The sequence below is a fragment of the Psittacula echo genome (genome assembly GCF_963264785.1).
Source record: "Psittacula echo genome assembly, chromosome: 7".
NCBI classification, from domain to species: Eukaryota; Metazoa; Chordata; class Aves; order Psittaciformes; family Psittacidae; genus Psittacula; species Psittacula echo.
In genome coordinates, this window is record NC_137740.1 from 3,716,566 (window position 1) to 3,740,296 (window position 23,731).

A 23,731-nucleotide genomic window follows, 5' to 3' on the forward strand; every position below is an offset into this window, starting at 1 on the left:
AGAGCAGCTGGAAGAACTTTCCCACCAGCAGGCCCCAATTTAGGAGCTCCCACTCTGAATGGGAGCCATGGTTGCTTCAAGGTCAAAAGCTACAAAGGCATCTCTTTGCTTTGGCTTACCCGTAATTAGGGCAAACAAAAACTTCTCCAAGACAAAAGATGATAAGAATCACCCCTACAAAGCCCCCACATGCACACTGATTTGGTACAAGAGAGTATAAAGAGAAAAAAGTAAAATAACTCTTCTTAGAGAATAATTTAGGACTCCTAACTGCAATTTTTGTATGCCAAAACATTTTATTGGAAGATAAGCTATGGATAGTAATATTCTGTTTATCCAAAGTTGTAATTGACAAAGCAGTATGGAGGAATCTAAGTGAAGCTCTCAAGTTGCAGTGCATCCTACTCTTTAGGTTCCTAGTCTTCCACAAAGTGTATATTGTCATAATTCATTGCAAAACCCAGAGCTGGACAATTGCAGCACCTTTCCCATAAAATGTGCTACAAAAAAAGGGGGATCCTTTTTTCTGTAGAGAACTGAAACAATAAATCAGCAGATTTTTCTTTTCAAAGGAAAATATTTTGCTTGAACAGCATTGTCTGAGATTAATTACAGGCTTTTCTGGACAAAGACTATGCACCAGTGGCTCTCAACCTACATCTGCTCAACTACCACCTCAATTACAACAGTAAAGCACAACATCTGCATTTCACTGCTGTCATCACTGTCACAGCAAGTCCTCTAGACATAACTTAGACATTTTTAGACCGAAAATAAACAAAAGCCCTTCTTACACCTCTTCAGAAGAGCTGAGCTGTGGGAGCCTGGCTGGGAAGAGAAGACTAAAGTTACACATCAGTAGCCCTTGGTGAGAAGACTGAGGATTAGATGCTATCACCACACTGAGCACTACTTCCCATAACACGAGCAATAAATAGCAGATACGTTTATCACAGTCTGATTGTGTTCCATAAATGTAATCTGACATAGCTGTGGCACTACTCACTCTCTGCACAAGCATCCTCATCCTCCTCTTCATCCACATTAGCTTCTTCCGCATGCAGTCTTTCAAGTGCTCTATAAGGAGGTGGCAATTTCATTGGAGGTGGAGCTCCATACTTTCTCTGATGGATTCAAGGACAAAAAGTTACATGTTTTGTAACCTCCATGCACAAGAAAAAATTCCTATTATCTATTGCACTCTATGTGCACATACACAGCATGTAAGTACAATGCTAAATTCTGCAGCATAGGCTTTTCATGCAAGAAATCAGAACAAGAAGTGACACTGAACACCAAGAAAAAAGCAAGTACAACTGTCCCTGCACATTTACTTGTTGACAAAATACTCATGTATCATCATAAACACCAAAGCATGAATATTCATCAAGGATTAAAAATCAACATTAAATTATGCCCCATTTCCCATTAGAGAATCAACAACAAAATTGGTACTGATAAAAGTGAAACTTCTAAATACAAGATCAGAACTCAATCTTAGGGCATCTACAAATATTTAAACATAACAGTTCATTTATATTTCGGCCTAAATTTAAAAACGAGTTTCAATTATCACTTGCAATAAAATTCTATTACCTCACATAAATACAGGCAGCTCCTATAATGATGCATATAGCGGCGCATAGCCGGCATACAGAAGCAGCTCTGAATCTAACGAAGGGGCTTGTTCATCTGAGCAACTGCTTTTATAGCTCCAAGTAACTGGATCATGCCTTAGTTTGCTACTTGATGTCACTAAATTACGTTCAACTGCATCCCATGCTACCCCACTACTAATAGCAAGATGCACTTTAGAAAGGGAACACCGGGTGCAATATGCCATTAGAGCAACCAGAATGCCTGTAATTAATTTCCTCTATAGCTGGGAAATACAACTCAACACCCAAACATCAAACCCAGAATCAATTTTTCCACTGTGCACAATGAAAGCTGAACCTGAATAAGGATTCCTAAGATCTTGAGCCTAAATTTGAATAGTCTAACTAGAAAACTACAGCGCAAGCTACATAGAAGATTTTGGGATGTAAGATATCCATCATCCCATCCACTTAAAAAACATTACAGAAAACTGCTGTATTGAGGACACCATAACAATAAATGAAATCAATTCAATGCAAAAGTAGTAACAGTACACTCTTCTTATTGTAAGAGCACTTGGAAACACAACAGCTGTTTCCCCAGAGTGGACAATACACAAATACACCTCCCACTTTTTTGCTTGACACCAACACAGGTAGAACTGTGTAAGGTGTGAGGGCTCATGTCCTACATTACCAAGCAAGTAAGGACATAAAACCTGCAGCCAAACTTTCACTAGTATCACTATAATTTAGTAACAATACATAGTCTAAATGTTGACTCCTTGGCTTTTTAAGACCTTAAACATCTCATAGAATCCCAGAATGGTTTAGGTTGGAAGGAACCTTAAAGCCCATCCGGTTCCAGCCCCCTGCCATGGGCAGGGACACCTTCCACTACAGCAGGTTGCTCCAAGCCCTGTCCAACCTGGCCTTGAACACTTTTTGTATTAACGCAGCTTTTCCCAGCACAGAGGCATAGCCAACCAGCAAAATAATGTTAATACCTAGTTTGTCCACAAGATGCTCAATTGTTTAAAGTGGTTTTATATAAATTACTTCAAGCAATCATTTTTGAACAAACAGATCAATAAAGGAGGATAAACACCAACAAATCAGATAAAACCTCCAGAATTGAAGAGGTAATTCATCATCCAGGAAAAGGCAGATTTCCAGCTGGATGTGGCTGCTTTCAAACCAAACTCTTTTGTGACACTTTGAAGACTGGACTAGAAATATCACTGATTCCCCATGGGGACGCAGACTAGTAATCCGCTAATAGCGACTCTTTCCAACTCAGAGGTACCCCTACTGTAGCACAGTAGGGCTGCTTTGTGAATCAATGTTCAAAGCTAAAAAGGAGCTACATATTTATGCATGGAAGCTCTTCTATATTCCACCCACCAGTTTACAGCACCAATAGATGAAAAAGGTTTAAAAAAGATTCGACTCCCTCTTTAACCTCCGAATGCTATAGAATGCAGCACACTGGAGTCCTGGAGATTAAAGGCAGCACGTTGCAAGAGGATGAGTGCTTTTGAGATTAGAAATACAGATAACAAAACCCAGAAAAGGGGATTGTAACTGCTTCATTTTAAGTATTATCCACTGGCATGAAAGCATGACTTCAACACCTTGCTTGGTATTTATGAATAACTGAGCCTCAGAGCTTCTGTGTCTGACAGGATCTGAAAGAAGTCTCGCAAAAACTTTTGGAGGCAAGAGTTATCCAAACACCAGAGTACGGAGCAGGATCAAATGAAAAGTTCATCATATTTGTACTTGATATGTTAAACTGCAGCGGGCAAAAGTTATTGTCTGCACTAGTTCTGTCTCTGCTCCTCCAGTTTTGACACCCTCAAAGTATCACAGAATGGTTTGGGTTGGAAGGGACCTTAAAACTCATCCAGTTCCAACCCCCTGCCATGGGCACAGACACTAACTTACACTCATCAGTCAGTGCTCTTCCTGCAGGAAAATATCGAGGCCTTTGGAGCAATATGTCTGGGAATGAGAACTTATTTTTTTCCCTTACTGAAGTGATTAAAACAAACCCACTGCTTTAGACCAGACAGCTTTTTGCTCTTTCAAAACTGCTGTGAAATGGACGTTACTGTGCAGCAACTGCCTCATAATTAGCTGGCCAGCTACAGATAACTCGGTCATTTCCTTGTTTTACACGGCAATGGGAAATGTAGGAGACTTGGCAGATTTAATTACCCTGTAAAATGATTTTACTGAATTTCAGCCAGCCCTCACAATAAGGATATTATCTGTGTACATGTTACTATTTCTCTGTTTCTACTGAACAAAGAGAATCAATTTGCCTCCATGTGGAGCAAACCAGGTACTTCCAGAAGGATGCTACAAGAGCTGCAGTAGAGGTTTCAGCACCCAGGGGAGACCCATAGAACATTTGTCAGAAACCTGCCTTGTATTTGACAGAAATTTGGCAAGAATTACTTGAAGCAAAGATATTTGAACAAAACACTTCAAATTTAATTTCAGACTTCAGTGAAGGCTTATCACAGAGTTCTAATGACTGCTATTATACCATTTGATTTGGTAAAAGTGGGGTATAGCATTGAATGGAATAAATACCTTATCACTCTTGTTTTCTTTGTCTGAGTCGTGATCTTTGCTGCCTTTGATTCCCTTAGGCTGTATGGTAGAAACCTGAAAAACAATGCATAAATTACACACATTAGGAAGAGCACTGCAAAACAAACATCCAAAAGTTAGGTAATGTCAATGATAAAGCTCCCCAGTAGACTCTAAATTATGCCCCATGTAGAAGGACACTGCAGTGCAGTCTTTATATTACATTCTTTGACTGAATTTACAAACATGCTCTACTTTTTCTAGTGTTCACTGTTTGATATTTAGCCCCATCTCTTCATTCCATTCAAAATTACTCTGAAGTCAACATTATGGACATACATCCTCAATACAGAGCTCAGCATGGACTCCTGGAGTGCCAGTTCTTAGTTATGCACATAGAGAACACCCTCCATGCACAGACACCTTATAGACACCTACAGCCTACAGTTCAAAGCAAAGCAACTCAAATTTCAAGTTATCTGGCTTTTCCTTGTCTCTAGATTGACTAGGAAAGAAAGGGTCAGAGAGGCATCTGAACACCTGAGAGTTCTGATAGGGTTTTTGGATCTTTTTTTCTGTGGAAAAGCTGATACAGAAAGGGAGCCAACCCAGTTACTATCACTGCTTGAGCACCTCCCCGCTATGGGTGGTGAAAGTCTTAAATAGCTTTTGAAAGATTCCCTGGAACACTGGAAAAATAATGGACACAGTTGTGCTGGATGTGTCTATAATTGTCAAAAAGGTCTCCTCATGCCTGTTAATCCACCAAAATTCCCAATTAACTTCTCAGATTATACTGAAAGTACATAGAAGTCTTAGGATTTGGTGTGTGTACTTCAAGGCAGGCAGAACTGTATGCCTTTTCTTCCTAAAGCATTACATGTTTTCTTGCCTTGGCCTTGAAGATGAGGAGATGCCTACAATGTCTTGAAAGTTACCTTGCTCCCAAAGAACTACTTCAGGTCCCTGAGGTGATACATTTTACATGGAGCTGCTAGCACGAATCTGACTGATTTTAATTACACTTTTGTTCCTTTGGCCAACAGAGTATATTTTTAGATTATGAAATATGAACAAATTGAAACACACAGGGCCAGTCTCAATTACACAGGTGGGAGAACTGAATTAACACCTAGTCAACAGATTTACATCTACTCAATTTACATCAGAGAAATGAGGTTTCAAATCAGGCCAGACAAGTCATCAATCAATCACGTGGTCTATAAGCAGGAACTCTGACAGAAAGGATGGACACGCAGATTGATGGAATTTGCTGATAGGAATTTAGCCAAGTTTCAAACAAGATACATTTTATACATTCATGAAGTTTTGGAATGAAAATAGAAATAAACTTACCTTTGGTATGTTAGACAAACCCTGAACTACGAACACGACAGGATTTCCCGCGTTCTTGATAGCTTCTACTGCTTCCTCATGTGTGGCATTTTGTAGGTCTACTCCAGAAACCTAACAAAGAAGGTTTATTTTTATTAGGTACCATGTCTTTGGCATACATTCATTACAAGAGATCACACACATTTGCAGAAGATTAGTGTAGCTGAGGAAGGAGCCAAGAGCAGCCAAGAGAAATTAGTTGTAAAGTATGTTTCCATGATGGTTTAAGGGAAAGTATGTTACTTAGTGTTCAGAATTAAAAGGTGGCCACATGTTTCCCAAAGCTATTCTTCTAGATAAAAACATAAGGAATAGGATTTTCAGAGAGTGCAAAGATATAACACCAGGTATAATACAACGCTTTCAGATTTTACCTGTTTGTGAACTTAACCTGTTTTGAAGCAAGCTTTCAGAACATCTAACAACCCTAAAGCATGTACAAGAATGGCACTTTCAGCTCACATTCACAAGTACACATCTGGAGAAAAATGAGTAAAAAATCAACAGAGAGCCAGAGATGAGACCCAGGAAGGGCATCCTCCCCCACTGCACCTTCCAGAATCAGGGATTTACCCCAAATAGTAGTTAATCAGACTGTTAACCTGCTCCAAATTGACATACGCAAAGTAACAGCCCGAATTCTAGTATGAAGAGTCTATGTTCTTCTATATATTAAAACTTCTGCTTACAAAGGTATGCTATAACTTATTACTCATTTATATGGGGAGAGGGCACTCATTTTTTTCGTTCCTCTATCAGACACCAGCAGATATATTTTTGTAAATATAGAGGAGAATGTTAAAAGAGCTCCATAGTCAGAACTTAAAAAGAAGACAAGAGTACACACCAGGGGTTTCATTTGGTTTTCAAAACACAGTGCCATCAATACTTCATGAAGTGGTGGCAATATTTTGTCCCTCTCTCCTCCCAAAGCTGCTTGAGTCAATCTTTATTTCTAAGAATGAAAAGGTAGGTTTATCTGCATTTACCTCAAGTATTTTATCTCCAGTTTTTAAAGCCCTTGTTCTTCCTGCTGGGCTGTCTTCCAAAACTTGTTTGATAAAGATCCCTTTAAGTTCTTCTCCATTCTTCAAGCGCTTTATGACAGTTTGTCCACCAACAATACTGATTCCAAGTGACACATGAGGGTCTCTAAAGATCTCAACACTGAAAAAATACATGTGGGTAGTTTAACAGCTTCAAACAGGGTTTTTTAAACTATTCATGCAAAGCTTTCAACAAATGTAAGCTTCTGGTCTTTCAAGACTTAATAGAGTAAAGAGATAAAGTCAGAAGCCTAAGAATACTATCAACAGAGTTGGCTTTTTACCCCAAGCATATCTCACTCCACAAAGAACAAAATCCTGCTGCCAACAGCGCTCACTGGGCATAGGCTTTTATTTCAGAGAAAGTCAGAGTAAACCAGGCAGGTCTTCAAATAAACACTCATCCTCTTCCAGGGTGAGCAAATTGTCTGGAAACGGCAAACGCTGCAAGTGGCATGTGAGACAAATAATGAAGTGTTTCATACAACTTTCTGAACACTGCCTTCAGTGTATCAGATGCATATTAATCACCTTTAAGCAGAAACTTTCTGATCCTATTTTACTTGGGACCACAAAAACAATTCACCTAAAAATGTCAACAATACAACAAGGATGTGGCTAAAACTTGGCTTGGCAATCTGGAATTTTGCCATTAAATTTAGCAGAGAGCCCACGGAAAAGGAGGCAGCAGCACTATGTGCATTGTTCACACCTAATAGTTATTAAACGAGCAAGAACTTGTAGGTCATCCACAACATAAACCCACCAAGCTTTCCCAAGTCAGCTGTATAAATAGAAGGCATAATTTTGCTGAACATCTGTTAAGAATTCACTGTATCTAAGAAAGCCCAAGGTACACAAGTACCTTAACATTATTGGCAGAGGAGGGGAGGAAAAAAACCCCACAAGAACTAACCAGGCTAACAGAAAAAAAGACATAAGGTAAATGGGAAGAAATAATTAATCATATGCACATACGTCCGTGGTGGTCCCCAGTGGCTGAAGTTTGGAGTTTCTTCTCCTTCTCCTTCTTCTCTCTCAGGTAATTCACTAATTGGGGGCAGAGGGGGGAAGGAATGAAAAATAAAGAAGGCATCAGCCATGCCAGGTCACAATTCCTGACATATTTTGTATCTGGCAGTGAGACAGCAACGCCTTCTCACACTGGCCAGTTGAAACCAAATGTGCAGAGTCAACACACCAGACAGGAATTTTTGTATTTAGGTTTAAATGTACTTAAGGAATGCTTCAGAAATAAACACGATGGGCAGGCCAAATTTATAAGCTGTTCTGTGATATACAAATCTGTACTGCATTTACTCATTCCAAATGACTATTTAAGCAATTAACATTTACTTGCTGATAAATATGCTGTGATTCTTAGAGAGGGATATAAACATCACGGAACCAGCCTAGCTGACCAGAAAGCAGATCATGATGCATGTGGGAGAACATATCCTTTGTGTTCCATTAAACACTCCAGAACAGGGTCTTAGTTAAACTTTTATACTATATACGACTCACCTATTCACAGAATAAGAATGGAAATAAGGAATTGCACGCCCCTACAGAAAGGTTGAAGCAATACACCCTTGCATACATTTTCTGTAGATTCTGAGAGCTGTAAATGCTACTCTTAAACTGCGAAAAGGAAGTAGGATGTCGTGGCAGAGGAATAATCCCCTCAACTTTATTGTTGAGCGGCTAGCCCTCTGAGGGAAGATTACAGATGAATTAGGGAATTACTGAGGATTTGAATCAACAGACACCAAAAGCAGATTCACTCACCCAAAACTGGTGGGACACTTGACAGATGTGGCAAACACTTACAAGCAGTGCCAGCTCAAGGTTTCTCAGCATTACTGACAAGACGAAAACCGCCTGCACAGGACTGAGAGCCATGGCTGAACTGCTCTTCCCGAAAGGAAGAACAAAGGCAAGGGAAAACCAAGAGGACAGAGCTATGATAAGGAGCTAAAGGAAGAGGCTCCTTAAGCAGTAATGACCAAAACTGCTAGTAAAGGCTACGCCCGTCTCATCCAGGCCACGTACATCCGTAGTGCCCTTGCTATGAAGTAGAGTGAAGCAGGTGGCAGAGCCATTTGCACTGTACTGTCCCAGTACTCAGGGAAGGAAATGTGGGGAGCAAAGATTCAATAAGCTTGTAAGGCAAAACTCATCTCCTTGGGCAAAAGTCATACAACTGGTCATCTATGTACATCTTACTGTTTCACACCGCTTTTTATGATTAGTGAGCTAAGTAAAGCAAGAAGACAGTTAAGATCATTAATAGAAAATCTTCCAGAACCTGAAATCTTTCCTCATACCTGCACACCAGTGTTCTAGGATGAGCTAAGGTGGTTACTCTCCCAGATTCCAGGTTCTTAGAGAAAACAGAATCATTGCCTTTTAGTTCTTCCTTTTCAGTAGCTTCCAGATCTACAGCAAGCCCAGGTCCTTTGGAGTCAGCGTGAAGTTTTGTATCTGAAGAAGAAAAGGTGTAGATGTGAACATTTGCTTCCTCTGTCCCTGTACCTTCCAGCTCACTATGTTCTAACCATGGATGTTGTGTGATGATCAACAGGTTTAGAGATACAGGATGTTTAAAGAAACTTCAAAGCATACTAAACACTTATTTTACAGCACCTTGCTTCTGATCTACATGCAGTCATGTAGTAACAGGAAACACCAAATCTTTGTGGAACTGAGACATGCTTAGGTACAACTTACAGGACAGAAGCTCCTCATAAAATCACTTGATTAGAAACAGCAAATCCATCCTTTATGCAGGGAGAGTGGTGCAAAGCTCTGCTCTAGCACAGAGCCCATCATGCTGGGGAAGAATGATGTCATTCTGGTGACATAAGTATCAACATTAATTGAACTGCCAGAGCCCCTGTCAAAAGTCATCAGTCTGCCACTGGTGGCTACACAGTATCTGCTATACAAGATGCAGGTGACAAAGGCAGCAAGCTAATCTCCTTTCTCCCAGCTAGAATGCTGTTTCAAGGCAGGTTGATACATCTGACAAGGAGAAACTGCTCCTGAGTACAGACTACAAACCCAAGATAGAGGGCAATTATCTACCATAGAGTTCACTTGCAAATTCTGGTTGTGGTAAAGTTACCTCCAGAGCCTTGTCAGCACAGAAATCTACAAAATCAGCAATCACAAGTGACAGAGACAAATCCCTGACTGAAACTACAGGCATGAGCTATTTTACTTCTGCATGGAATCCTATTAGGGACATTAGGTACACAGAAGTAAGTGGTTCTTCACAGACAGGACAAAGCTGCAGTCACTTCCAATATCACTCGTGACAACTGTAAGTGAAGATTTGGTGGAGGAAGCACGATCATGAAGCTGAAACCTATTTGAAGCCAGACTGCCTCTGGCCTGCGGAAAAAGTCTTCATTTGAATATTTTATCATTGAAAGAATCAGTGTTTTGGCATAAAATTTACATTTGTAAATATGAAATTATAAGTTAAGCAAAAAATTTCTTACAAACCTAAATCCTTGGTTTTTGCTCCTGACTGAGTACTTTCAGTATCAAATATGTCTTCTTGGTAGCCACTGTGTGCTGTGGTTCCAGAGAACAGTGAACTCAGAGCAGCATTTTCGTCACACTTCACAGAAGAGAATAAAATTAGAAAGCAACGGCATCAACTTACAGAGGGGTATTTGACATGAACGTTGAGTTTTACAGCAAACAGTCACATTTTCTCAACTACATCTATATTCTTTCAGATAACTAGGAAATACCAACTGCTTGCATATGCACTATATTAAGAAGAGGCATGAAAAATGTCATGTGCAATTGCAATACAAAGCAACTGTATCTTTCTACTTGCCTTTACGCTTGCTCATTTGTTGTTTTTAAGTAACAAATGTATAAATTTAATATTGTGCATCCTGGCACAAAACTGTCCCTAGAAGCTGCATTTTAGCCTGTTTATGTACACACTGCTAGGGACAAGTTGAACAAAACCTGAAATTCTCTGTGGCTGTGATATTATATCCTTTCCACTTCAGTTTTTTCCTATAAGAGCATACATCTGGGAAGCTGCTGTATGGAACGCTGATACCATCACTTTTTTGTCTGACGAATGAGCAAAGACTCAGGAGGAAACAGATAATTCTCAGAATACTTGAGGATGATACACAAGAATTTCACAATTTACTCGAAGCTCTGTCTCCTACTCCTTCATCCACCAGTATGCTTGTTACAGTTGCTTCTGCTGTATCATTTTTCACTTAACTGCACTATCATCTGACCCAAGGGAACTGATTTGGATTAAAAATAATGAGGAAAAGAGGGAGCTCCTCTCACTGACATTGCTGCTGAAGCCCCTGGACTATTAAAACCATGAAGTGACATTCTGCTGTTACTGACACGCACCATATTAGTACAGTCTGCAAAAAAGAACTGAGCCCACAAGCCACGGATGGGAAGGAAGATGCAAGCCCAGATACAAGCCTGTAAATACACCAACCTCAGCACATACCTCATTCGAGTACCCAAACAACAGGCACCAAGTACAAAAGGGCAGACTGTGTTCAGTAGAGGTACCCAGATCTCCTCTAGTAATCAAAACACTAGGAAGACTCCTTTATAGAGTTTAGGTCTGGAATTTGCCTTGAGGTATGGGTCCCTTGGTGAGGGTACAGCACTGAGACCAGTAAAGCACTCCTTACCATTTGATCTTTATGGCACGGATATTCCAGTGACTGTTTTGGACTTAAGTTCATACTGGATCTTAAGCCTTGTATTTCAGTAGTCTCAAGCTGCTTTGCCCATTGTTCTGTATCAAGGTTCCTCTTTAAAGTTGCCTTCTGTCCACATGATGCATTATATTTCAAGAAGTCTGAGTCTTCTTCATACTCATCCACCAACATTTCCTGTTCTTCTTCCGTTTCTTCTCTTCTGGGTTTCAGAAACTCATGCATCTCCCAGGACTCCTTCTCACACTCATTGTCATTTTGAGAAAGCTGAAATGACCTTCCCAAGTGCAAACTTGGTTCATCAACGAGTTCTTCTTTAAAAGGAGTTTCATCTCTGAAACCCTGCATAAAACATTATAGGAATATAGATTTTACATTCTGTTTCTTGCTAACTCATTTAAAACTATGGTTTGTGTTAGGCCTATATTAAAAGTACAGCCTTATTTTTGAAGTGAAGATCTTGTACCTTTTGCATTTTCTAAAAGAAAATACACTTTGTGACTTACCATTTTAACACCAAAAGTAGACGCTGCGATTTATTTTTTAAGTATAAAGAAATTTATGTTGCACATCTTGGGTATTGCTGCAGAAAAACCAACTTGGACCGGAGTTAGGGAATGAGAATTATTAAATAACACTATAAAACCTACAGGAAAAAGTATATCTAAATCCAGCTAAAGTACCTCTGTGCTCCAGACTTACCTGCTGTTGCTTTATGAATGCATGTACATTTCTTAAGATATCCATCAGCTACATAAAAAACAACCTAAGAGCTTGCTTATGCAACCAGCATCTTCAATTAAAAAATCCCAACCAAATCAAAGCCACGCTTGTTTGTCCCTCCCTTGGGTATTCCATACAATATTTAACCTGGGGAAGAAGGGAAATGGATGAACCACCTAAAGAAAAAAAGGAACATAATTGCCTATTATCTAATACCTTTACTGTTTTAAAGAGAAGAGTGCTCTACTTTCTACTGAATTAAACCACAGAACAACAATCAAAAAACCCCCAAACAAAACCAAGAGAGAAGGTATTAAAACCCACTCTGACAGATGTTGCTCAACCGTTCTTTTTCTAGGACATGTCAATGCACCCCCAATTTCCAATGCTTTGTGTTTCTCCTAACTCAAATGGGATGCTATTCACTGGCCCAGGGCAAGACTGCACAGGCATCTGGAATTGTATGCCTCGCACTGGTACCAGAAAGCTTGCCACACAAAGAAAGCTTTTCCTCTCTTTCCTCCAGGCCCCCAGGTACATACACCCAAACCCAACCTTCACGGAAACCCCAAACACTGAAACCAATCTACAGATTCAAGGGTCCTCAATCAAAATGTTTTTCTTTCCATTTCCTGCCCCTTCCCAGCCTCCCCGAGGTACTTCACCATTTCTAACCTTTAGTGTCAGAATCCCGGTTTGTGAGGTTTGTACAAATGCAGAAGCGAAAAAACCCCAGATGCTGCCAAAATTTTCACATACTTGAAGTGAGAGGCAGGAGCGAAAACTAGCGACAGGCAAGAGCAGAATGAAACAATGCAGTAATACCAGCTGGCAGGAAAGCAGAGCAGTAGCAATCTAGAAATTAGCACGTTTTTCATGAGCATTAAACTGTCCTTTAATCTCTGTGACCTGTGTACCTCGATCTCAAAAAACACCCAGTCTGAAGAGATTCGAATTCTCTCCATCTTTACTTCATTTCATATCACTTCTGCAGCATCATTCCCCAAACACTTCTGCAAGAGGCACCAACTTCATTGTTACATAAAAGAGTTGACTTAGCTCAGAAAGCCCACAGCAATCTGTATCCCCATCTCCTGATACAGCAGTTAGGACTGTATCATCACTGAGTGCTGCACTGCAGTAGCAGACGCTACCAATGGAACAGGGAATACTGCAAACATGACAGTAAAAGTCTACCGTTGTAGCATATCAAATCTTCGAGTTCCCTTTTTTAGTGTTCCAAGCCAGCTTTGTCAGCACTATGCTGGTGCGTAAAAGTGGAAGCCATCGTGACACACCACTCTTGGCTCTTACAAGAGCAGGTGATATAATAAATGGATGTAAATCTTATACCACTGCCCTAAGCTATTACCACTGCTGTCGTACATAAGGTAAAACTAAATACAAGCAAATACCTCTGTGCGTCTTTTGTACGCATAGATCATCCCAGCTTCTATATTCAGCAGGACTTTAAGAGAAAATAGATCCTTTATTTAAAAATACTTCATAACATTGTTTCTCTGCTCCCTAAATAAAGCTAATCTGAGCTGGCAGAGGAGTAATTGCTCTGCCAGGAACCCTTCCTATGCATCCGGAAAACAGCAACCTCCCTTTTACATCATGAAAATCAGCAAATACAATGTCCAAACTAATTTCCGCATATTATATATACATCCACCCTGTGACACTGCTCCTTTTGGCTCTAATATACCATTTCAGCGTTAAAGATTATGTTTGTATCCAGAGACAGGTAGACATGTTTAGCAACAAGAAAAATCTACAATTTACTTTTATCCCTGTGTTGCAGTTCTGGGTGATCCTTTATGTATTGTCTTTTCTGGTCTAAAAAATGCATTTACCAATGTGAATTAATAAAAATGTTGCAGAGCACTTGAGAACAGATGAAAATTCAAAGATATCCACATCTCTTTCACCGTACACAGCTCAGTATTGCAGTAGTATTGCCTATTATCCTGGTATCTGAGTTACTCACTATGTTTAGTGCTTCATCCTTCCACAATAAACAGAATTATTTCTCAGAAAATCAGAAAAAGAGGAGAACTGAGGAAGAGAGAGATCATTTAAGACCACATAGGAAGTCTATAAAGAAGAAATTTCAAGCTTGCCTTATACACAAGACTTTTTTGGTTTGCTTCATTATAATAAATAGTGTTCCACTTTCTTTGCAAACCTGAACCGACTACTTATGACTAATAAGAACACAGCATTCCTGTTTCATACCCAAGGGAACCCAAGGTATTTTAATGGCATAGTAAATTTGATAAGGCAGTCTGGGAACTGCATTGGTAAGTGCTATGCCTGTGCTTACTGTTCACAATATAATTAGTATACAGTTAGCTGTTAGAGACTGTTTTAAAGGGGAATTCAGCCTGAAGTCTTATCCGAAGGACATAGGATTTTCTTACTTTAACACATCATTTCTTGTCCATACAAACTTACACTGAAAAGAGAAACCAAATACCTGTGGTGCTTCAAGTATTATTGAGAAATTATCTATTGGTTCTGGAGATGCAAGGCTGCTTTTAATGTTGCTGGAATCCAAACTGTGCATGTTTTCCTCCTCTTTGCTTTCTCCCTAAGAAAGATATTCAAAAAGATGAGCCAGGAAAACAAAGAAACAAAAGCAATCCCCACATTTTTCAGTGAACTAAAAGGGAGAGGGAGAACCAGCCATTAGAGGAGAGGTGGGAAAAAGTTACAGGACTATAAAAAAGGAAGTTGTAAATGGAGAAGATGAAAGAATAAAAGCTGTTGTCTTCAAGATGTTAGTACAGATACAGTAAAAAATAAAGAGCTGTGTAGGAAAGAAAGACAAATACCATGATATGAACAACAAGATACCACTTTTTAGAAAAGGAAAGAATATATTTAACAGCCTTCCTATGTTCCTATTTCACCACTCCTGAATTACAAGCACTTTCTATTAGATGGTGCTCTAACTAAATTCTACCTAGGTGCCCTTGATGCACAATGCTACAGTGCTCTCAAGTAAACTCCTGTCTGTTCCAAAGCCCTGATTCTGGAAAAAAGAAATTCTACTTGAATTTACAGTCCTGACTTCAAAGAGATGAAGCTTCTTTGATGTCAGTGGAGCTCAAGCAAGCACTCAGCAGTGTCTTGGAGTGAAATAGACTTCAGCACGTAGTTAACTGATTTGCTGAATACCTCAAACCATGTTACACCTATGCACAGAGCCAGCAGGCATGCGTTTCCCCTGATGAGTTTTCTGATTCCACATAGATGCTCTTTCAGGAGGAACTTGAGCACGCTGGTTTTCCAGTCAGACTTTGTGGACATTGAGCTACCCATTCGCCAGCTAGCCAGAATTTCTGGACATGCTGAGGTGTAAGCACAGCAACTTAGTGACATGGTTTAGTGGTGGACTTGGCAGTGCTGGGTAAAGGTTGGGCTTGATGATCTTAAAGGTCTTTTCCAACCTGGCTGATTCCATGATTTTAGTTGCTTTCCACATACATACATACTTTTACCCTGAATTTCACACACCCCACCTCACTCCCCGGCCAAATACAACAGCCTGGTCTGTCATAGAATTAAATAGCAAAAGTTAAAATAAGCTCTTACCACCAAAGGCTTCCAGATGCCAAGAGAAACTGTACCTGGGGGCACAGATTTCAGCACTTCCACTGCCTCTGCCAGAGTGGCGCTGTCCAAGGATTTCTCATTCACAAACACCAAGCGGTCACCGGGCTGAAGCTCACCCCCGCGTTCAGCTACTCCACCCGGCACCAAAGAGCTGATCACAATGGCTGTTCTGGTTGGGTCTAAGGGATCCTGAAAACAAACAAACAGAAAAGAATTACAAGGAAAAAGCCCACCAAAAGGTGGATTTTGAGTATGGGAAGACCTCTTAAGCACATTCCTCATTTAACGCTACTGAAGCATTGCTGAGACGCACAAAAAAGACTGCCTACCTATGCTGCCAAGGCTTACAGTTTACAAAAGAAAGGTTTGCAGAAGGAAGATATTCCATCACTTGCCTAATCCATTAAGAAATGTATGATTTGAAAGCTGACCGATACCCTGCCTGCCCTCTTCTTACGTACACAGGAGCGGCCAGGCCAACCTGTAAATAGAAAACCAAGGCTGGCACTCTTCCACAAGCCTCCATCCAGCCTGTTACGTGGTAATGTTACATAAAATAACCATTCTGCAAGCCATTCAAGAGCTTCAGAGCAGCAAACCTGACGTTAAAAGAAACCATGGCAAGATTAGAAATTTAATTTCAAATATTATTATATTAAAATTAAAAAGCAAAGCCCAAAACATTCATGAATAGCAGCATGCATTTGCTGTATTACTGCAGTGTTCCTGCTCTGTCAAATCTGTGTGACAAGTTAGAAAAGACATTTTCTCCACCCATGAAGCCTTCTTAACAGAGGATATAAGGGACAACAACAGAAGAGTAACTGAGATTATTGCTGAAGGAGTGCTGCAGTGGTGTATAAGGAATGTGAAGTACAAAATACACACATTGGAGAGGCTGTGAGCTGATGCAAAGATATTCACTTGATTTTCTTGCCAGCATTAGCCTTTGCGTTGTGCCATGCACCATTTCTATCATATTCAGCCATTAAAGAATTCCTCCTCAATGCAATGAAATGATCAGAAGTTATTCTACAGACGCAGAAACACACATAAAACAAATTTATGGGGTTTGTTGTTTCCTTGTTTGTTTTTTAAACATTAGAATTAGCCTTTCTCCCCCTTGCTAAAGGCTCATAAAGCTCAGAAATGCTCCTTGTATGCACCAGGTCTTCGAATGCATAATCATGTACTATCTTTCCCTCAGGACTTGCATCTTATTCAGGGCACGGGAGGGATAAAAAGAAAAGGGCAAAATTCAAATGACAAAGACCACCATGAATTCAGCACCTCAGTGTTAATGGGAAAACAGGACTGCTTTTTTAACTCTTTCTTTTTATATAACTATGCATTCTTTCCTAGGGAACATGGGGGGCTTTTCAAGGTATGTGCAAACATATGAGGCAATGAATGTAATATCTGTAAACGGCTGAAATGAGAGAACTGAAATTAGAGTTCAGCAGGAAGAGCCCCGCTGAAGCTGAATTCAAGTAAATGCATATTAGCAATGATTCTCTCCCCTTCTACTGCTTAATCCTGCCATTTTATAATCTTCCCAAACCCTGGGTATCCACATTGTACGGAAGAGGCTTCCTTGTGAGTATCGTGTGCTGATAATCAAGCCCAGCACCCTCCCTCTGCCGCGCGATGGTGTTCTGCCTACTGAACCCGTGCCAACGCGCTCGGGCTCCCCGACTGTTCCTGCTCAAACCTGCCTCACATAATGCCGAGAGGAAAGGATTTCATTTGTTTCCAAGAGCAAGCTATCCATGTTCCGCATACACTTTGGAAATTTTTAGAAACAAGCCAAACCCGAATACAGAAGAAGAATCCAAAGGATCCTGAGATGTAAAAAATGAAAAATCCAAAGGATTCCAAGATATAAATAAAAGATTTTGCTTTAAGAGTGCTGAATTTCGGGAATTCTTCCCTTTGTGTAGAGTCGGCTTTGCCAGCCCTTTCCCTCACCCAAACCCACGTGCCCAACCATCCTGACGGCAGCTGACCACAGAACAAACACCCCGTCTGACACAGACATCTGAGATGGTTTTCATTTGGGGGTTTGCTCCAATGCAAACTAAAACCAACCTTTTGGGCTTCTTTGCAAAACCAGGATGGTGTCGAGAGAGCCATTTTGAAGCAAGTAAGGTACTCTTCATGTTAGGAAGGCTTCACTATAGAACTAACCCAGTAAGTTTCCTATCATGGGCTCACCTTGCCATGGCAAGCGAGGTTTATGCTGGTTCCCTAAATGGGCAAATGAGCTCTCAGCAAAATTCAACCTTTGCTGACAAAGCAGCTTTTATAATATGACTGTTGCTGGCTTAGCTATATTGATAAAAAATGAACAAAACAGAATCAGCCCTCATCCTTACTGATGCAGAGAAGTGAATGACTGGCCCAGTAATTATGGCACTGGCTGGGAACGTGGGAGAAACAGGTTCAAATCCCTGCTCTGTCTGATCCAAAGCTGCTCTTTTTGGGGTTCCAGATCACAACCATTTAAGTAGGACATGGGAATCTCAACATTAGCTTCTTCTATGCAGATATTTAAGTTCAGCAGCCTAACTACCACATTTCTGATGAGAAACAGTCCTATTTCAGCTTAGGTTTCCACTGAAATAAAAACATTCTGGCTTCAATAAATCATCGTGTCATGGTAAGAGATAATTTAGCTGAAAAGCTAAATTAAAGCTTGTGTTCCAACAAGCTTTAATCCTCCTGCTAAAAATTAAGATAGAGTTCCTAGACTTCTAAGAGTGATCTGGGTTGGAAGGGACCTTAAAGCCCATCCAGTTCCAACCCCTGCCACGGGCAGGGACCCCTTCCACTAGAGCAGCTTGCTCCAAGCCCCTGTGTCCAACCTGGCCTTGAACACTGCCAGGGATGGGGCAGCCACAGCTTCTCTGGGCACCCTGTGCCAGCACCTCAGCACCCTCACAGGGAGCATTCTTTCCTAATATCTAATAATACATGGCTCCTATGTAGCAAAGTTTTGAGAACAGCACAGTTACCTTTGCTGCTTCACAACACAAGAGTCTAAGCCACGTATGCACTGGAATTGCTTCATGAAGAGCAGCAGCAGCAATCTTCTTAAAAGGAGCTCATATTAAAGCCCATTGATCAGGCAAATACAAAGCAGGGTTATAATTACTCTGCTGTTTTCAAGCAGAGGGAGCTATTGTACAGGAAGAGAAGAGCAATATGAACTACACCGCCACAGGGCTAAGGCAGTAATGTGAGCTGTGCTGCAAAATCCTGAGTGCTTGTCACCCGTGCCCGTGAATCGCAAAGTGATTGCCATGAGGAATGCAGCAAAAGCTGCGTGTGAAGACGCAGACCTGCTGGATTTCAAGGTGTAATCATGAAAACATATTCCCTATAATTCAACACGAGGGTGGTTGTAACTGTGGATTGTGCTGTGCTCGTCTTACCAAAACAAAAGCAACAATGTTGTTTTGAAACCTTGCCTTATGATTTACACTCAAACCCCAACGCACCCTAAAGAGCAACGTCTGCTAGAACAAGACAGCAAACACTGAATTCACCCTCACAGCTTGTAAACAGCGAGGGCAACTGGACTGTAGGGGCTGTTGTCTTGCTTTTGAAAGAAAGCAGTGCTAGAAGCAGGCTGAAAAACAGATTCTCACCTTTCATACTAACTGCAGAAGGCAAGTTCACTGTGACAGTGTCCTGACGGACTCTGGGGCCACCTCCATATTAACAGAGCAGCCACAGCCACTCAGGGTTACTAAACTGCACACCTAGCCTAAGGCTCTTCATAATCAGATAGCACTGATTTTTAGTGACTAGCAGTTCAGGTCAAGATTTCACCTCTGCTTTAAAGTGAAAGGCTCATTTCCTTGGATAGAGTACAGGCTTGGAAGAAGCTCCCTCCCCAAACCCAGAGCTAAGATGTTGCTGTAATAGTACTCGGCTGGGATACAGAAGTGACTTAACTGCAATAGTTCGAGCAATTACCACATGACTTTGCAAGACAGCAGAGGGAGTGTGTATGGGATGTCCCATACATCTTAAAATGGGCATGAACTGGGCTCAGCACATTTGAAGAGGAACTTTAACTTCAGTCTACTGAAAGATTCCTTTACACAAATGAATCATTGATGGTCACTGACGAAAGTAATCAGTGAAGTAAAGCTATCAAGGAGATGAACTCCCTTAACTCACAAGCACTGACACAAATTCTTGTTAAGAGAAAGAATTACATGTAAAAAAGTTTGCCACTTGTATAAAGGGATGGAAGCAGACCTCTGCTATGCACCAGCTCAGGATGCCGGCCTCCAGGTAACCCTTTGAGGAACTACTATGTTGTAGCTGTTGTCTTTCCCTTTGTGCTCGAGCCAGCCATAGACTATACATGAACTTGTTTCAAATGGTCACAATTTATTCATGCTCAGCACACCATATATTTAACTACGTTGAACCACAGGTTTTCCCTTCCCCCCTGCTGCTCCTCATCAAAATCCACAAACGTTTCCTGGAGTCCAGGTGTCAAATTTTTCTTCTTATTTTCAGAGCCTCATTTGTTCTGGATTCATTTAGCAGCGCAGAGTCACGCAGGGGCCACTGCAGTTGCTGCCTCTGGGACCCCTGCATTCAGAGCACCATGAAGTCTCTTAAAAACCTGAGCTCTGCTAAAATGTTAAGAGTCCCAGGAGCACCAGGTTAACAGAGTCCTACGGGCAGTGCTGCTGGAGAGTGTGACTTTAGTGCGGCTTCAAGTGAGGGATCTGAACTTGCCGGGGGCACCAAAGAGTCACACTCTGTTAGATATCAGAGGTCCTTAGGAAGCAAATCTGGAAATATAACCAGTACAGCTTCCCTCTGTCCTTCACACTGCAAAATTAAAATGACAATAACCCGCTCTTTTCCCTTCCTTCCCAAAAGGTGAGGTTTCTGCAGCAGCCAAGAGAGGGCACTCCAGGCCAGCCCAGCTCCCGCACTACCGGAGGCGTTTCATGCTCTGACAAATCCATCCCCATCAGTCCAGCCCCCAGCCCCAGCAGAGCCCTGGCTATGCGCAATGGATGAGGAGCAGCTTGCCCTATGCAGCAGGCTGTAGCTATAGCTCGATTGGATGTGAGCAGCTACCACGTTTTCTGGGGTTTTGTTTGTGTTTTCCTTTTTTAAAGGCTCGCATGAAAATATAAGACAAAGCAGCGGGTGACTGACATTCACTGTGCAAAGTCACTCTCACTTAGTTACAGGCTATATTAGTTTTGGCATCACTTAAGATCTAAATTCAGCTAGCCTGGCTTCCTAGAATATTTTAGCTTTCTTCAAGCAACAAACTGCCTGCTGCCACAAAAACACACATCAAAAATAGCATGGCAAAGGAGCCCAAAAGAAACAGTTTGAAACTTTTTTTCTCCTCCCTTGTACCAATTTTGATTTATCTGAACAATTTTACAAGTGCCAATTTGTATACTGCAGGTTTCAGCGAGAGAGCCAAAACAAACACGTTAGAGCTCAGAGGTCAGAGCAACCCAGCTTCATTTTGCATGGGACCACTTCCAGGTCTAACATACGTATCCATATTTAAAACTCTTCAGTTTGCAAGTGAATAAGATAGACTGAAAGCCTCTTAAACACAACATACTGAAGAAGGAACATACACTCGTCAACAATGACAAGCACCAAATGCATTTCATGTTTGTCTTACTATTATGTAGAACAAAGGCAGAACTGCACACGAAATAATCTACCTGCATGCTCAGTGTTGTGAGATTACTCGAAATACTCATCTGTGCTCTCATTTTGTGAAGTGCCACTTGCTCCCTTTGCAGAGCCACCCTCCACATACACACCAACAATGCCAAGGGATGCAGGAATCAAGAACGATGAACAACCTGCATCCTTTTCAAAGGCACTAAGTGCTTCCCAACAGAAGGGGAAGAGAGGAAGAGCCGGCTGTCAGTGAGGTCTAGTTCCCTCCTTAAGGTGGCCCCAATTTAGAGCCTCTAGGTCCAAACCTTCTGTTCATTCACTCCAATGTATTTACAGGAGTTGGCCGCAGGAACTGCCAAAGGTACTCTACAGCCTGAAAAAACATCCCTGAGAAAGTGCTCAACTAGTTTTTGTTAGATCCACTACATGGGCAATTGGGCTGTAATTCAAAGTGTTTAAGTCTTGTTCCTGCCTCTTCCACTTGTGTTAGATTGCAGTCAGCAGGACTACTTAGGAAAACGACTACACAATACACAGCCCCTGGCTGTACCAAAGAAACAAAGTCCAGGCTGATGTGCTGAAGTAACACAAACTTAAATACAGGACGGTATCCAAGGAGGAACGCTGCACTTTCCTGTGATGTGAGGCAAAGCACTAGAAATAAAACATAAGTATTTATTGATCTGCAGTGAGGGAATAAAGCAATGAATTTCAGCAGCTCTAGTGTGCAGCCAGCATTAATCAAAACCTCTGTGGTGGGAAATGTCAGCAAAGAAACAGGAATTCACAGGGAAAGGGAAAAACATAAACAAAATATAGAGCCACACCTAGAGGAGGAGAAGGAAGAGCAAGGTAGGAGTAGGTGGCACAATGGGTTTCCCACACTGGGCTTTCATCATCTGCAATCTCTAATCCTATCAGTCTTCTCCAGCAAGAACGAACACGGTGGCCAGTGATTACTCAGACCCACACAGGTCTGGCAGAACTGGCAAGCGCTGCGCCGTCAACCCTCATCTGCTGCAGGAGAGGGATGTGCTGCAGATCCTCGGGATGAAAATGCCTCCAGGGAATGATGAAGAGGAAAAGATCTTTCACGTTGCTGCTCTTCTCAAATAAAAAGATCAAAGATAGGCACTGCCTCTATGGTAGTTTTGAAAGTGTCACTGTGCAGTGGACTCAGGTGCGTGTCCCTATCTTTTAATTTATCAAACTTCTCAATCAATCCTAGGTTCCATCCGCCTTTTATATTTGCTCTCAACAGAGCTAAAGTCACAGGGATTACATTCATTAGACTCTTAATATCTTCTACTTTCAGACTTTCCAGCTCCAGAAAAAACACACTGAATGCTGACTACAGGGAAAAGCCACAGAGATAAGAAAGAAAAACTCTGAACTCATAAGGAAATGGAGGAAAGCCACTGTGTGATGAGATAAGGGAAGGATAGAGATGTGTGGGAATAAAGAAAGAAATAGCGATAAGCCAAGGGAAAAAGTATAAACAGTATCACCTACACAGCTTACACTGAGTGGTCTTAACACATTCTGGGTTTGATCAGCTTTCAGATTCAAATAATCCCTGAGCTAAAAATCCACTGAAACAGCCCAGCAGGCACTTCCAGTGGTTAGGAATGCTGCCCTCAACACCGTTAACGCTCTGTGGAAGTGCAGTGTGTGTTTTCACACAAGCAGAGCTCTCCTCTGCGTGGAGGGTGTGCATCAAACAGCAAACTCCTGAATTACAGGAGATTTTCTATAGAGAAAGCTGCAAAAGGGAGCAGACAGGACAGGCCTTTCTGTCTTTGTAAACAGTGACTTGGTCCAAAGATGACTTGCAAGAGTATGGATGGTGGAGAACAGAAAAAGGTAGGTAAAAAGACTGCAGAGAATTTAAGGCTACTGCAAAACACAGTGAGAACAGACAGAAAACTCCAAGTGCAACAGCTCTATTTGGATTTGGGGAGCAGCATCTTCCAGCAGGGTGAGGTATTAAGAAAACAGAATACCTCATAACTTCCATGAGTTTTCAGAATTCTTCATGCTCATCCATCAGCACCAACATATACCTCAAGCCTCATCAGTTCAGAACAACAGATTTGGACCTGTCTGGGTTGAGCTTTTACATACCCATTGCTCCACCATCCCCACGTGCTCACTGAAAGACTAGCACAGCTCTTAGATAAGCAGCACTCATCAGTGCAGCTTCCTCTGGTCTCATTATCTTACCCTTGCTGAGATTTAACAACTGTTTAACAAGAATTCCAGCTACAGTTTTGTCCCTTTAAATTCTTGCCCTCTCTTGCAGGCAGAAGACATCTGTGGAATAATAATGAAT

The 23,731-nt window shown here is 41.2% G+C and overlaps 1 protein-coding gene across 1 annotated transcript in view; it reads right to left on the bottom strand.

The window, feature by feature from the left end:
• PATJ (PATJ crumbs cell polarity complex component) overlaps nt 1-23,731 on the bottom strand; it is a gene marked incomplete at its 3' end in the record, with an annotated part of 154,871 nt that overhangs the window by 82,123 nt on the left and 49,017 nt on the right. Inside the window, exons 18-27 of the mRNA XM_080623239.1 lie at nt 15,691-15,900; nt 14,570-14,683; nt 11,338-11,706; nt 10,151-10,268; nt 8,968-9,124; nt 7,619-7,690; nt 6,584-6,761; nt 5,556-5,666; nt 4,200-4,274; nt 1,007-1,124 (exon numbers count right to left, since the gene is read on the bottom strand). Coding sequence (XP_080479365.1) covers nt 1,007-1,124; nt 4,200-4,274; nt 5,556-5,666; nt 6,584-6,761; nt 7,619-7,690; nt 8,968-9,124; nt 10,151-10,268; nt 11,338-11,706; nt 14,570-14,683; nt 15,691-15,900 — 1,522 coding nt within the window. The remainder of the gene's footprint in view (nt 1-1,006; nt 1,125-4,199; nt 4,275-5,555; nt 5,667-6,583; nt 6,762-7,618; nt 7,691-8,967; nt 9,125-10,150; nt 10,269-11,337; nt 11,707-14,569; nt 14,684-15,690; nt 15,901-23,731) is intronic.